We start from the raw sequence: 15676 nt of genomic DNA on the forward strand, positions 1-15676 counted from the left end.
ACTAATTAGTTTAAATTTATTATTAAATCAGTAATTAATATACGTTTCAGAAAATTCAATAAACGCCCCCCTTTTCTCCATAAATAAATTTTTTAAAAATCATACCATTTCGTCAATTTGTATTAACGAGTAGATTTGTATTTTTATTTAAAGATTCATTCAGCGTTAAATAACAATTACAATTATGATATAATAATGAACTTGAATACTAATTAGGAATAAGGGAGTCATACAATTTTTATACAAGCCAAGATCATAAATCTTTTCTTCCATTCCCACTTTCCCACCCACGTTAGCCGAGAAAGAGACTCGTTATCGTGACAACTGCAAATTCCTTCTTTTTCACATGATTCTTTCGGCCGTAACACGAGCTAGAAAAATCATCGTAATTAATCGCTCATCGCGCGCGAACTGCGAGCAAAGTCAAATAACGTCGAATTACCCACGCTCACGGCGAGAGCCGAGAACTCGCTCCTCTCTTTAGAGCCGCTTCGCAACGCGTCGACGTCTAGGGGAAAGTTGGACGTCACCCGCCGCCACCACCGCCACCGCGGACCGCCGCCGTCATCGTCGCCGCCGTCGCCGTCACCGTCGACAGAGCAAAGCGAGCGAGAGAGCCCGGTCTTCCTTCCGTTCCGCGCCACGACGTGTCGTGCCCGTGCCCCGTGCCCCGTGCCGTGTCGTGCCGTGCTGTGCCGTGACTGCCGTGCACTCGTGCAGTGTCGTGTCACGTAGCGATCGCGCCAGGCAGCGTTTTCTCGCGCGACGTCGTAGGTCGTAGGGCACGCGAGGGAGAGAACGAGAAAGCGGAGCCGAGAAGGAAGGTATCGCGAGACAGAGAGAGAGTTGGCGAGCAGGACACTCGGCGCGAGACAACCACTCCACCTCCTCTACCTCTACCCCTCGATCCGTTTCCCGCCTCCCCCGGTGCGAACATGAATGAGGAGTACGACGCGATCGTCCTCGGCACCGGCCTGAAGGAGTGCATCCTCTCGGGCATGCTCTCCGTCAGCGGCAAGCGGGTGCTCCACATCGACCGTAACAAGTACTACGGCGGCGAGTCGGCCTCCATCACGCCCCTCGAGGACCTGTTCAGGTGGGTATACTCCAGTACTCGTGTACTCTCGTCCGTCAGTCCGTCATCGGCAAGATCCTTCGGCCCGCCCCCCATTTTCTCTCTCTCTCTCTCTCCCTCGAGCAGCGGGAAAACGCCTCGGAAGGAGGACGTCTCCGGCCATCGAACGCGATCCCTCGAACCGTTCGATAATGTTTCCGAACGTTTTACGTTACACGGTCGTTACACGAGCCCGCCCCTTCCCCTTTCCTCCCTCCATTCTTCCTTTCTTCCGCGCCCCCTCTCCCTCCGGCGGGAAACCATGGTTGCCGACGACAGCTGGGGCGACTTGACAGGATACGATTGCGAATATCGATCTGCTTTCCTTCCGCGATCGAAATCTCGCCGATCGATACGCAGGAAAGGAAAAAGGAGGAAAAACCGGAGCGGGAGAAGGGCGGAAAAGATACTTTCCCGCGGGGAACGTGTCGTATCGTCGGAACTGCGCCGCATACGGGCGCGAGGGGGGAAGCGTATCGATTCTCGAGCCCGCATTCCCGCCGCGCGCGCGAATCGCCTGAACGTGGCCGCGCGCGCGTTTGATTATTGTTCTTTCTAAGCGATTATAATCGAGTCGGCGCGGCGTCGAAACGCCAGGACTCCGCGCGTAACTTCCGCGGTTTCATTTCCAAGAATCGCGGTTATAACGGTAAGAAATATTGCAGGTTGCGGGACAACGACGCAGGACGCAGTCGCTCCGTTTTGGCGGAGCGCGCGACTTCCGGCGCGTTCTACGTGGAGATTGTCCACGAAATGAATTCTCATTCTGACGTCGCGTCGGCGAGATTAGCCGATCTCTGTTTCTCGCGTGTCGCACATTGCACTTTCTGCACTCGAAATGAAATGAAATGTCATGTAATTGCTTAGACAACGCAATTGAAGATGTCTTTAAGACATCTTTAAAACGTCTTATGATATGATATACCTTAATGACATCTTTAAGACACCTTAGGTCTCAATTTTGGACATTGTGTTGTCTGGGTGGACGTTGGAGGGGCAAAAATAAACAGTACAAAAAGTTACTACAGACGTAAACCAAGTTTCACTTGCGCTTTTGTTCTACTCAAAATGTGTGAAAATACATGTAGAGGGGAGGAGATAGAGAATAGACGAGATTTCTGGCACGGAAATTAAACAGATTTATTTATACATTGGGATTTTAGAGCGGAAACCAACGCCGCATTTACTTAAGTCCGAATGCTCGACGCTAATTACGAATTCTGGTCGTTCAGTCGTTGCTACCAGACGAACGGCGGAAAGTTCGGTACCGTCGGCCTTTGCAACGGTTTCTGCACTCGAGTGTAGAAAGGAGAAGGAAGGGAGAAGAGGGAGAAAAAAGAGAATACTCCGTTCTCCCTACCTTCGAAAGAACCGTTCGATTGAAATCGTTCGTCGCGGCGCTGCCGCGTAATGATTTGACTCCGCGTTAAATTTTAAATTCTCCTCGGCAACTTCCTTCGTCACAATTTCGCCTACGGTTGTCTGGGACGTCAATCTTCATCCCGATAGTTCATCCACGCTTCACTGCGGTATTCCGCACTGGCGCTTCTCAGCTGCACTCTCGACACCTCTCGGCCTTCCCTTCTCTCCGACCAACCCGCGTTAATTTTATTTTTTAATATAAAAAGGAAAGTTTGCGTCATGTACCTTTTTGTAATAAAAATTTATATTACTGCGGGTAATATTTAATGTCCAAGTTCACAAATTATTATTAAAACATAAAAGAAGGCAAATGTAAATACGCCTCGGGCACGCCAAGCTTTATGTTTTATTTTAATTTTTAATCCGTTTTACATAACTTAGTATTTGTGTGAAATTATTATAATACAGTCGTAGAACAATGAAATAAAATTTTATTAATTAAACACTACGTGTAATACCTTCAAACTTTTTTTTTATCCCAGTACTTGGCTAATTAAATCAATTATTTTATATCTATTTTTCAGCGGTTATTTTTTTATTTAACACTAGGACTATCAAGGAGATCAAAATGACTTGTTTGACATTTTTAAAAATAATCTATTTTTAAAATATTACAATTTTTGAAATTTTTTCTGACTTTTATTGAAATATACAGATCATTAATTTTATAAGTTTGTTTTCTCTTTTTTTATTTTGATTCCTTCGGTAAAAATAGATATAAGTTAATCTTCTGCAGTTCTAGTGCATGTTAATATCCTTGCATTTACGCTTTTTCTAATTTTTCTGCTTCCTTCCTGTTTGCTTTTTTCATCTTTCCTCGAAACTCCTTTATTTCTTCCCGTTTTCTTTCACAATTTCTGTTTCTTTTCGTTGTTTATTTTATTGCGCGTTTTATCATTTGCGTTTTTCACCGCAGGCATGCGAACGGATTGATTGCGCGCCGACTGCACACCGTCAGCGATTGCCGATATATCCTCGATTGTTGAGAAACTCGCGATAAGCGACGATGGACAACACAAATCGACGTGATTCGGTACATTTCAACGAAACACAGAGATACGAGACCCACACGCGCACGCGTATGGTTTATACGCGCGTGTCAATTTGCTTATCGCGTAACGAGAGACATTTTTCCATAATTCTTGACGATTCAATGCAAATACCGCTGTTCTCGCATTTATCGCGTTACAGCACTTAATTACGAAATACGATCGAACCTCGGATATCACCGGCGGCAATTATTATACCTTCACCGTCTCCTTCTCTTTTCTCTCCTCCGGTTACACGTACAATTTCCTCCGCGCGATTTCCGCATTACGCTAAATATACCAGCTTCCACCGTATCGATCTCTGACTCGAGTTAATCTCGTGGAAAAGCCATTTATCATATTGCTTTCTACGTTCAATATTTTAACGCAGAAGAAAATATTTCTGTGTTAAGTATCTCTTATCGTCATAAAACGTTCAATGTTAAATATTTGATCGAGCAGTAGTTTCGTAGAATATTCCAACTTCAAATTTAATTTAGTTATTTATTCACGGAGTTTTCCTACCGTTACAGTGGAAACTGGACATCCTGTGTACATACAGCTGTACATACAAGAGACGCGATCCGGAGGCCACGTTATTGCGATGGATAAAAGAGAAGAGAGATAATGCTCGAGATAATAGCTCGGAATTGTTCCACATTTTTCGCATTCCTGCGACTTCGCCGCGGCACTTTCTCGGCCGCGTGATACAATCGCGTAAACAAAAGGCGCGATAAAATGTCAAAAGTCCGCGCAATTAGGGTCTTCTACCTCCGACCTTTCGCCGACGTTGGTTTCGTAGGGACCGCATTCTGTCGAGAGGCGCAGCGACACCTGAAAAGCGAGGATATCCTGTTGCCGACACTTGTCGACGCTATCCCACTACAACTGCTTTGTCCGTTATGTTTCCTCGTACGTACAACGTCGCGCGAGCATGAAAGTCCGTCCGAGGCGCGAGGGCAAGAAGGAGGACTCCGCGCCGAATGCAGATGGAAAGCGGAACGATGGCCGTTCCGAAGATTGCACGTAATTACGTGCCCCGCGTAAAAAAGAACCCGAGAAACCCGCGTTGAGCGTCCGACGACGACACGCGAGTCCCTGGTGGACTTTTCCGTCTACCTGCCTGCCTGCGGACGCGCCACGCGATTGCGAATCCAATGAACCCGCGGGCAGGTAGAAGAAGCGATTAAGCGGATAAACCGCTGTTGTCGCACGATGTTCATTCCGCGTGTTGAGAGCGACGAATTTAAAGGAAGTTCAAGATGAATCCGAGACGAAAATAAGACCGATCGATACGCGCGCGGATATCTTATCGTGAAGAACGGTCGGATGACTGTGGAACGCGTAATTTACGCTTCTACGGGCTCGCACCTTGCGCGTCATTGGGGACAGAGAGGGACCAATAACGAAATGCGGCCGACGTGAACTCTCAATAAATTATCGCACGCTGCTAATCCTGGCCTATCACTGCCAATAAATTGCTGTCCTTGGATTCGCGTCGCGCCCGCGATATCGCTCAATCATCATTTATACGAACGTATAGTTGTCGGCGTGTGCGACGGGATGCAGGTTCGTGAATAACATTAACACCGTGTGCCGACGCGGCAGCAGCTTGGTGTGAAAATAATTCTCTCTGATAATTCTCAGTTCGCGGTTTCTGTACGACAGATAAAGACCTACGGAAGCGGAAGCCCGACTCGAACTCTTTTAATTAACGAGCGATGGAAATTATCGATTAAACTAGGTCGGGACTTTGCGGTTTTGTCACTTGCATATCGCTCATTTGCTACAACAATGACATAACTCAGAAAACAAAATTTTCCAAAAACTAAGTTTGAATGTTTTGAATCATTAAAATTTTTAATATTATTACTTTTAAGTGTGATTTTGGTGCAATAACTGATTGTAGAGGAACAAAAATATCTAATAGTTATATATTAGCTCTTTATTCAGCGTATTGGATTTTCACCCTCCTTTCGCAAACAGTTCAATAATGACAATTTTTTAGTTATGTCGTTGTTGTAATGAGCGATATTTTCGTGACTCCGTCGTGGTTAAAAGTTTCTTCGCGACAAATACCATAAGGGAATTAAAAACAAGGAGAGACATTTAACGTCCTTGATTACTCTAAAAAGCAACTACTTTAATGAAATGTAATTAAATTTAATTTCGCTTTATCGGAAGCTTTGTTGCACTTGCCATTATTTTAAAAGGATGTAATACACAATTTTATAATTTAGATAGATTAATTATCGTAGATATCCGCTTTTAATTATCGTGTATTGTGTCGTTTAGCAAGTTCAAGGCCCCAGCGCCGGACGAGAGCTATGGCCGCGGTCGGGATTGGAACGTTGACTTGATACCCAAATTTCTGATGGCGAATGGTCTTCTCGTCAAGCTGCTCATTCACACGGGCGTGACGCGTTACTTGGAGTTCAAGTCGGTGGAGGGCTCGTACGTATACAAGTCGGGCAAGATCTCGAAGGTGCCGATTGACCAGCAGGAGGCCCTCTCGAGCGATCTAATGGGCCTGTTTGAGAAGCGGCGGTTCCGCAGCTTCCTCATGTGGGTGCAAAACATGCAGGAGGAAGATCCTAAGTCGTGGGATGGTTTCGATCCCTTCAACAACAGCATGAGCGCGCTGTACAGCAAGTTCAGCCTGGATAAGAACACGCAGGACTTCACTGGACACGCATTAGCGTTGTACAGGTAATGAATGACGCAGATTGACTTTGTAGGGCGAGCAATTTGTCATAAAATTACAAAGAATCCATCAAATGGACGACGTTCTCTCTCTGTTATTTTAAAGTGCGCTTTATAAAAATATACATTTGTTAATATTTTTACATCCATCTTTAAAGAGTGTTCATATCTGTGTTTTAATCAGGGATGACGACTACATAGGCCAAACTGCGATAAATACCATCAGGAGGATCAAACTGTACAGCGACAGTTTAGCGCGGTACGGAAAATCGCCGTATCTCTATCCGATGTACGGTCTGGGCGAACTTCCTCAGGGATTCGCGCGTCTTAGCGCCATTTATGGCGGCACATACATGCTGGACAAGCCGATCGACGAAATTGTCATGAAAGACGGCAAGGTAGGTGTTGCATTTGTCGTATCTCTGCAACTAAACGTGCACTTAGTCACTGCAACGCATTGTTGTTTCGTGCAGGTGGTCGGTGTCCGTTCCGGCGATGAGGTAGCTCAATGCAAACAAGTTTTTTGTGATCCCACATACGTATCTGATCGCGTGAAGAAGGTCGGTCAAGTGATAAGATGCATATGTCTCATGGATCATCCTATACCAAACACAGCTGACGCATTATCTACACAAATCATCATTCCTCAGAAACAGGTAATTATATTTTTATGACATGTATATATAAATATATAGAAGACTCAATTATATGCGTGAACGTTGATGCGGTCTTTCCTTTAATTTCAATATTGTAAAATCAAATAGGAATCTTTTAAGTCATTTATTCGCATAAATGTGAATTTGTTATTTTATATATATATATATAAGCTTTGTCTTATATCTTTAGTTAAATAAAAAAAATTTCTTTCCTCAGGTCGGTCGTAGTTCCGACATATATGTGTCTCTCGTATCGCACACCCATCAAGTTGCGGCAAAAGGCTGGTTTATCGCTATGGTCTCGACCACGGTGGAGACGAAGAATCCGGAGATCGAGATTAAGCCCGGTCTGGACCTGCTCGGCCCGATTAAACAGAAATTTATTAGCATCTCCGACTACATGGTGCCGGTAGACGACGGTCTCAACAGCCAGATATTCATATCCACCAGCTACGACGCCACCACGCACTTCGAGACCACCTGCTTAGACGTGCTCGACATATTCAAGCGCGCCACCGGCGAGGAGTTTGACTTCGACAAGGTCAAGAATGAACTCGGCGACGAGGATCAGTAACCGTAATCACGAAATGCGCGCGTGCATATATACCACACGACATTACAGGGAAATCGAAGCGCCCAGTGTATTCGCGTATTCGAGTAAAAAGAAAACATCGCTCGACGATTGCCGACCGCGTCGGTATGCAACAGTGTCTCAAGGCAGATACCACGGAACAAGTCACGCTGCGAGCAGACCTGTGCCTAATTATGTAAATTCTCTTTGATAGAGAATGAAAAACGGGAGGGGGGGGGGGCAAAGTTGGCTAAATTCTCTCTATCAAATTTCTCTCTGTCTCATTACTCTCCTAATCTCGCCCCGCTGTTCCTGCGACGTAGTCTTATTCGAAGCGCACGAATCCTCCACATTCGCACGGAAAGAAAAACTCTTGAACTCTATTTCTACGATTTCGAACATCGGATTATATAAGATTAGATCCTGTTATAAATTTATATTTTACACGAAACATGAATCCAATCTGCCAATATACATTCAAACAGAGAATAATAAAAGGAAATAAAGATAATTGTGAGACGTCCGTCACAGCGTATATACAATACCTATGTACCATATTTTAATGTATCGAAATAAGTGAAACGTTTATCGGCAGATTAAATTGTACAAAAAAATAGTCCACAGGTTCTGTAGCAACGTATGTATGTTGCTACAAAGGCTACAATACAATTGTTAAACTGACGATTGATTAACGGTACAATGTAAGTCTCATATCTCTGTTTAGATTAGCACCGATAATTCGCATAGATGTAGAGATACTTCTGAAAAGTCTCGGTCGTTGTGAATCTGGAAAAGTTTACCAATATTTGGATGTTGATTTTAAGTTTATACATTGCATTTATCGTTTCGAACAAAATAATCGAGCAATGATTTAGTTTTATACGAATTGCCAAACGGCGGGCAAAAATATTCCAATTGATAACTTTCCCTTGCTTATTGACCGTGTAGCAAAATTAGGGATAGCAAGATATATAATGCGTTATTCGATGTGTACTCGCGTGTATAATTGTAACTAATTGTTTCATCTTTCACATCCGTTTTTCTCATTAAAAAAAAAACGCTCGTTTAGAAAACAGATCATAACTATCGATAGGACGATTAGATATATCTTCAACTTCAACGTATGTTCAAAAACAGAGTTAGGAATAGGGAAGTTGCATGCTCATACACGCTTGAGACAAAGTTGGCGGCAAGTGGGGGGGAACGAAAAAAAAGTAAACGAAGGTCGATACCGAAACGTTTGAAACGAAGAAAGATATCCGGAGCGGCCAAGCATTTCATTATAGATATATTATAGATCTATATAGTATATATATTAAATATTACAAAAAGATATGTATACATATATATATATATATAAATATGAGAAAATGGAGTCGTTGAAATATTGTTGTTTCATGTGAGCTTGAAATCCGGAATACTTCATTTGCATAAGAAATCATTATTGTATTTGATAAGGAAAGGACGAGTGAGCGCGAACATTTGCATGTACATCGATCAATTAATTAACGGCGTAAGCGCGTCGGAGAAGAAACGAATCAGCCGTTTTCCTAGATTCACGTTTTACTTGCACTCTCGCATGGGTTACGATGGCGCACACGCAATTTCACATTACGTACGAAAATCTGGTGGGGAAAACGGGTATAACGAACACACTTGACTCAACTGCTAACGGATGATACGTCATTATCCATCAACTTGTAACACACGAGAGCTGAATGGAATAAACGATATTGTATTAACCGTGTACCTGTGCAATTTCGATTAGTTTAAAAAATCGGAGGATGCAAGGAGTCTAATGTGAATAGTCACATTCAGGGCAAATTTTCATATATTGTGTTATATTTAACTAAGTTTTAAGACGTACATATTGTTGTCTCTACATCCCAAGATCGCGAGATCATTATGAATAACTGGCGAAGAAAATGTTTCACCGGAAAGTTGCTTGGTCGCTAACAATTTGCCTTCCAGAAGATCGAATACTTTGAAGATGCCGTCTGTACATGCCACAAACATACATCCGTCTTCGCACCAAGGAGTCGCGAAAATAGGTGACTGCAGTTGTAACATATATTTTAATTTTGGCTCGTTTTCTTCAATTGTCCTTTGTGGTACTTCTAGATAATACAGATTTTTGTTATGACTGGCCAATATGACGTACTCGTCGCTCGTAGACTCGGGAGTCCATATCACAGGGTACGAAAATACATTGCCGTGTATCACATATCGCCACATCTGCAATGATTAAAAAGTCGGAGTGGAATACATTGAGCGACAAAAGGAAGGAAGATGTACGTTTACCTGGCAATCGGTTTCGATATCGAAACAACACAGCGTTCCAGCTACAGAACAGAATAAGGCATATCCAGTCCGGAGAACAACAGGCGCGACGAATACTGGATTCTGCAATTTACGTTTCCATGTGACACGTCCCGAAGATTGCTGTAAGGCCAGGCACGAGCCGTCTAATGTCCCGAAAAGAACCGAAGTCGATTGTTGATGCAAACAACCGGTAGCACAAATTCCACCTTGGCTCGCTTTAGTTTTCCAGACTTGACTACCATCCTGTGGGATAATATACTTTACAGATAAAATAGATAATTATCGTGTAATTTTAATTAATGACGTCGAAAACATAGATGATAATAATAATAGTGCTTATGCATCTACCTCTGTCGAAAGACAATATACATAGAAGTCGTAAGAACCCACGAATATCTTGCTCCCTTGCATGCACGTTATCGCCGTGCATTTAACCATGTCCTGCGTTTGAAACTTCCAAATTATGTCACCAGTTTTTAAATGGATACAATAAATGTATCCGTCGTAACAGCCTGCAATTAAAAACATTTATTATGTTACTTGTTAAATATTAATCTTAAATTGCAATATCGACTTACCTACAACCCCACGGAAATCTGTTAGGGCTAAAACGGAAGCTTCTATTCTATCTGGCAGTTTTATCTCATACGGCGCACTATCGGTGTTTAGCAAATTAGCAGTACATATAATGCCGGAATGTGAAGCGACTGTTGCGTACAATTCTGTTCTAAAAATTAACAAACATTATACATACATATATTATTTTGGGTTTTAAATTCACTCTCTGAAGTATTGATTAATATTAATCCTGAATGTTTTATTAAAAAATAATTTTCTTCATTCTTACGCGGAATAACGGTATATAGTTGGCGAAGCATCGACGCACTTCTGTAAGTTATAAGTTGCTAATACTTCAACGCTTGATATATTTTTTTCCAAGAGAGATTTGATATTTTCTTCTGCATCGCCATAAATTTTTCCCCTGCATTTGTACCACTGATAAGAATGTTTCTCGTTTGACAATAATGGAAGATTCTTTTGCGATGGTTTTGCTACACAATCTTCTGTAAATATCTTTTTGGGAAGACCATCATTGAGAGACATATCGATGGAACGACCGACAGTCTTGCCGCAATCTCGGTTAATTAAAATACTTTTGATATAATTGACACATTTGTCGAATGTAAAGTCTCTCAGCAACATACCAATTAATTCCGGAAACTCTATATTAAAAGCTTGAGCGGCAGCATTTGCCATCTGAAGCGCTGCTATTGATGTACCGCCTGCCATTAAAAAACCAGCGTCTTTAGATTTTATATGATTGTTCCACAAATTTTCAAATATTTCATTCGCGTTGATGTGCAAATCATTTACATTAATAACTTCTGTTTCGGAATTTCTACACATTTCTTTTAGTGATGCCTGGCAAATCTTTCCACTGGTAGTAAAGTTAAAGTGTTCCACTATAATTATCTTGTCGGGCTTATAGATCGCTGGTAATATCTTTAAATGCGACGTTATATCACCTCTCAATTTAGAGAAATCTTCTTTCGTGTCTCTAGTAGATAAACATAGATATAATTTGTGGCTCTCTGCGTCCCAAAAAGTAGCACAATTTCGAACGAAGTTTAATTCTGTCGTGACTCTCTCGAGTTCTCGCAAGTTCACCTTGCTTCCAAATCTTTTTACAATATTATTTCGTCTTCCTCTATAAAATATTCTATGGTGATCATCTGCCTAAAAAAATAGAAGTGACAAATTTGAATAGGCTCACCTTGTTATTGAAAACAATCTTGGGTAAATAATGAAATTTATGATAATATATTACGTTCTCTGAATAATTAATTTACAAATAAAACTTACTGAAACAATGTCGCCAGTATCGCGAAAAACTGGCTTGTTCAGATCTTCCTCAGTTTCATCTCCAACAATACAAATCCTCGTAGCACTTCCTATATTGAAGATACGTGAAAAATAGTTTATTTAAAAGTAAATTCCATAAAAATATTTCACACACATATATATTACTTAAAAACTAACCGATATAAAGAGTACCATCGCCCCTAATTATTACTTCATTATCTTCATTCCTGATTTGAAATACAGTTTCTGCTAAAGGTTCACCCAGGCAAGGTTCATCTACATTGTTTTTGACGATTTCCTTAATACTAGACCAACACGATATTTCAGTTATGCCATAGATATTAAACAATCGTGTCGCATTCCGCGGATGACTAACTTCCAAAAGCAATTTCATGCTAGGGAACGGTTCACCACCCAAAAAAAGAATTCTCAGTTCAGAGTCTTTGCCCAAGATTGTTGTTTTCAAGTGTTTGGTGGACCACCGATGGAAGAGAAGCGACGGAGTGATTTGAAGAACTGTTACACGAGCATAGAATATTTCCTCTAAGAGCCTAAAAAGCATTTATATCTCTGTACTATGAATTCTATGATTTCTTTTTAACATTGATTTATTAATATTTATTTACCTGACAGCCTCATTCTTTAATGCTTTCGAAACCATAAACAAGGTTGCAGCACAACAAAGGCTTAAAAAAATTTCGATAATACTGGGATCAAATGTAAAATTTGTTAGTTGTGCGATTTTATCAGAATTCGTTACATCCAGGATTTTCTTTAAATCTGTAATATTAGGCAATATACAGAGATGCGGCACTTTGATAATTTTTGGTGCTCCAGTTGATCCCGAAGTGGCAATTGCATATGCAAAATGATACCATTTCTTATTATTGATATTTTTTTGGACGTCTATTAATTTTGTCAAATATATTGACTGTCCATGAATATCGAATTGATGTACGATCTCTTTTTTGGGTGTTGCAGATTTCGTAAAAATATATTTTGCATTTGTAGAGGCCAATATATCTGTATATGCCAACGGATCTGTAGGTACATTGAAGAAAGCATGTCCGCTGTCGAGGATTCTGTCAAAAAGTGAATTCGAGATAAATATTCATAACAACAAATTATCTAATTAAGTATATCTGATTCAACTGTACTTTAAATATTAAAAATAATTATACTTTACCCAAGCATTAGAGAAAGCACGCAGCACTCTGAGATGTCAAAGTCAATACCAATAAATTCAGGACACTCTATACATTTCAAATGACTAGAAATTTTTTCCTTCGTTGCTTTCAGTTCTCCGTAACTTATGATCTTAACATTTTCTAAATCGTGATATTCTATAGCTGTTTTATCAAGATAAAGCCAATTGCACACGTTATGTAGAGCTTGCGAATCATTTCTGTCATCTTGTACTTTTAGTCTTTTAGTACAATTAGCTAAAAGAACGTAAGAAATATTGATAAATAACCGTATATTGTATGTTTTAAAACCATTTAAAAACCAATATTGTTTTTGGTAATTATTCAGTTTAGGAGCCTCACCTAAACAAAAATGAAGCCCCCCTTGCACTCCCCCGCCCCGCGTGTGTGTGTGTGTGTATTCATACAATCTGCAATTTAATATAGTCAGGATAAATTAATAGATTTTATTATTTTATCCTGACTATATTAAATTGTAGATGTTATGCATACACACACATACACGCGCGCGCGCGCGGGTGTAAGGGGGGCCTTCGGCCCCCCTCCCGCATCCACCACCGCCAGTAGGCAGCGTGGATCTCGTTTCATAACTTAAAGTATTCATATTCTATCTTTGTTGCTCACTAGATGTTGAAAAGAGACAGAATGACGCTTGTGTCGACTTGAGTCGCTAAATGAAAAGCACAGCACATTGTAAAGTGAAATTACAAAGCACATGCATGGAAGGGTGCAGGGGGGCTTCGCCCCCTCCCCCCGCCCACGCATGTACTTTGATATATTTATGTAAGATATATTCATCATTGAAAGCTATAAAGTGATATATTGCGGCGGAGCCCCTCCCCCGCCTATTTGTCTATGTACACATATCAACAGATTCCTACAAAACTTTGACCAAGACACAACGCATGCCACGCAATAATGTTAGGTATAATAGAGTTTAGGTATGTAATATACTGTCAGGAAAAGTTAATAGATTTATTAATCCAGTATGGTGTTTTATAACATCTACAATTAAATGTGTGAATGTATAGTAGTGACATTAATATTGATACAGAAACATTAATGTACTGATGTAGAAAAACAGTACTACATAAAAAATAAGCACAAGAAACGTATCTCTAAGCAGTGCTGGTACTTGGTTCGTCGGATGTTTCTGGCTGGTCCTCAAAAGTGGATGTAATCGGAGGATATAATTCTGCGATGACATCAAAGAAGTTTTCTATACGCTCCAAGCGGCTATAGGCGCGTTTGAAGAGATATTCGCACAAATGTTCAAGGAGGACGTGATCCTCCGTGGTTCCGTACCTTGGGATATTTTCGCGAACCTCTATCCAAACGCGCTCTATATGCTGCGTATGCGTGCCTGTAGATTTAAAAAATGTATTAGAACAATATACAAATAAACAGTAATAATATAGTTAACTATGGCAAAAAGTTCTCACCAGTTTCAGGATCGACGAAGTTGTATGAGTGGTTTACTGTCAGATGTTGGAAGCCTTCATTGTTTAAACAATTATAGGACTTCCAACAATCTGACACGATGGTAGTGCCTGGCAATGTCCACTCCTTGATACACGCCAGAAGTGTCTGTTCAGTTCGATCCTGTACTGGCACGATGAAAATCTTCTTTGTGTCTCGCTCATATCCTCCGAAAATCCAGTGATCTCTTATGAGCCGACCACGATTGTAACTTTTGTCAATTTTTGCTTCATTGATTTCTACTGTGCGTCCTGGGCCACCAAGTTTATCACTATGTTTTTCAGCCCAGAACACACAGACCTGTAAGAAGAAATAATATTATTAATATTTTGTTTCATACATTTTACACACGTATGTGTGTGTGTGTATTTATGAAGATATGTTAAAATATAATTACCTCTCGACAAAAATTGAACCAGTCAACAATCGTGGCCGACGAAACGCCAGTTTCATCTTGTGTGTCATCTTGACGTGGATAATTCAACATTAAAAAGCAAGCAACAATTTTGCATATTGTTGCCACGTCAAGATGATTTTTTCCGAACCATTCGAACCAAGTACCAGCTTTGGCACTTTTCTTGAAATTGCACTGCTTCGACACACGTTTCTTGTGCTGATTTTTTACGTAGTACCGTCTTCTACATCGGTACATTAATGTTTCTTTATCAATATTAATGTCCCTATTACATTCATTACATTTAATTGTAGACATTAAAACACCATGTTCGATTAAAAATTCTATTAACTTATCCTGACAATATGTCAGATGCCCGAACTCTATTAAGCTTAACATAATTGCGTGGCAACGTGGTGTGCAATTTCGCGTCTAACAACAGGCGATTTTTGGCTGTTTTTGGCGTGACTCTGGCTGGTATAAGCAATCAAAGGGTACCAAACTGCACTAGAACCAATAGCAAATAACAACCACCGATACCAACTTTGGTATATGTACCAAATCATCGCCAAAAATCGTCTAATAATGACATTGTCGCGCTTTATTTATTTTTTTATTAAAAATAAGGCAAATCTATAATTACATATAAATATATAGTTGCTTGTATCAGTACTCACTTGCTTGGCTCATAGTACAAATTTAACGTATTCACTGGCACTTACATTAAAAAAAATGTATTTCTTTGGCGATCAAGCATATAGTAAAATAATTTTTTTCATAATAAAATGGATAAAATCAGGAGATATTAAACATTTGTTCAAATTGAGCCCCATTGCAGGTTATGTTTTGACACTGAGGTTAGGAAATGTGGGTTCTCAACTTGCAATAGGCCTGTTCTTTTTTAGCTGAACTTCTTGCA

At 40.6% G+C, this 15676-nt stretch overlaps 3 protein-coding genes across 6 annotated transcripts; 1 reads left to right on the forward strand and 2 right to left on the reverse strand.

Annotated features, from left to right (window-relative positions):
- Window positions 1-584: 584 nt before the first annotated feature.
- On the forward strand, window positions 585-9241 carry LOC112461481 (rab GDP dissociation inhibitor beta). 2 transcript variants are annotated; one of them, XM_025026737.1, is made up of 5 exons: window positions 585-1096; window positions 5860-6273; window positions 6452-6665; window positions 6741-6923; window positions 7141-9241. In XM_025026737.1, exons 1-5 carry the CDS (start codon window positions 936-938, stop codon window positions 7495-7497), a joined length of 1329 nt encoding a protein of 442 aa, XP_024882505.1. In that variant the 5' UTR covers window positions 585-935; the 3' UTR covers window positions 7498-9241. The 2 variants fall into 2 exon arrangements, with proteins under 2 accessions (XP_024882505.1, XP_024882506.1); XM_025026738.1 differs by lacking the exon at window positions 585-1096 and adding an exon at window positions 5198-5308.
- A 66-nt stretch (window positions 9242-9307) lies between these two features.
- LOC112461480 (beta-alanine-activating enzyme) lies at window positions 9308-15619 on the reverse strand. 3 transcript variants are annotated; one of them, XM_025026735.1, is made up of 10 exons: window positions 15435-15619; window positions 12866-13121; window positions 12306-12761; window positions 11857-12230; window positions 11680-11768; window positions 10664-11553; window positions 10395-10543; window positions 10165-10328; window positions 9796-10059; window positions 9308-9729 (listed from the first exon to the last, which is right to left on the reverse strand). In XM_025026735.1, the coding sequence occupies exons 1-10, from the start codon at window positions 15445-15447 to the stop codon at window positions 9340-9342; spliced, it is 3045 nt and encodes a 1014-aa protein (XP_024882503.1). In that variant the 5' UTR covers window positions 15448-15619; the 3' UTR covers window positions 9308-9339. The 3 variants fall into 3 exon arrangements, with proteins under 3 accessions (XP_024882503.1, XP_024882502.1, XP_024882504.1); XM_025026734.1 differs by lacking the exon at window positions 15435-15619 and adding an exon at window positions 15302-15428; XM_025026736.1 differs by lacking the exon at window positions 15435-15619 and adding an exon at window positions 13227-13280.
- On the reverse strand, window positions 13836-15383 carry LOC112461483. The gene is made up of 3 exons (XM_025026739.1): window positions 14761-15383; window positions 14327-14663; window positions 13836-14247 (listed from the first exon to the last, which is right to left on the reverse strand). Exons 1-3 carry the CDS (start codon window positions 15154-15156, stop codon window positions 14003-14005), a joined length of 978 nt encoding a protein of 325 aa, XP_024882507.1. The 5' UTR covers window positions 15157-15383; the 3' UTR covers window positions 13836-14002.
- Window positions 15620-15676: the final 57 nt, after the last annotated feature.

Source organism: Temnothorax curvispinosus, unplaced genomic scaffold, assembly GCF_003070985.1.
Source record: "Temnothorax curvispinosus isolate PA1 unplaced genomic scaffold, ASM307098v1 QBEX01011445.1, whole genome shotgun sequence".
NCBI lineage: Eukaryota > Metazoa > Arthropoda > Insecta > Hymenoptera > Formicidae > Temnothorax > Temnothorax curvispinosus.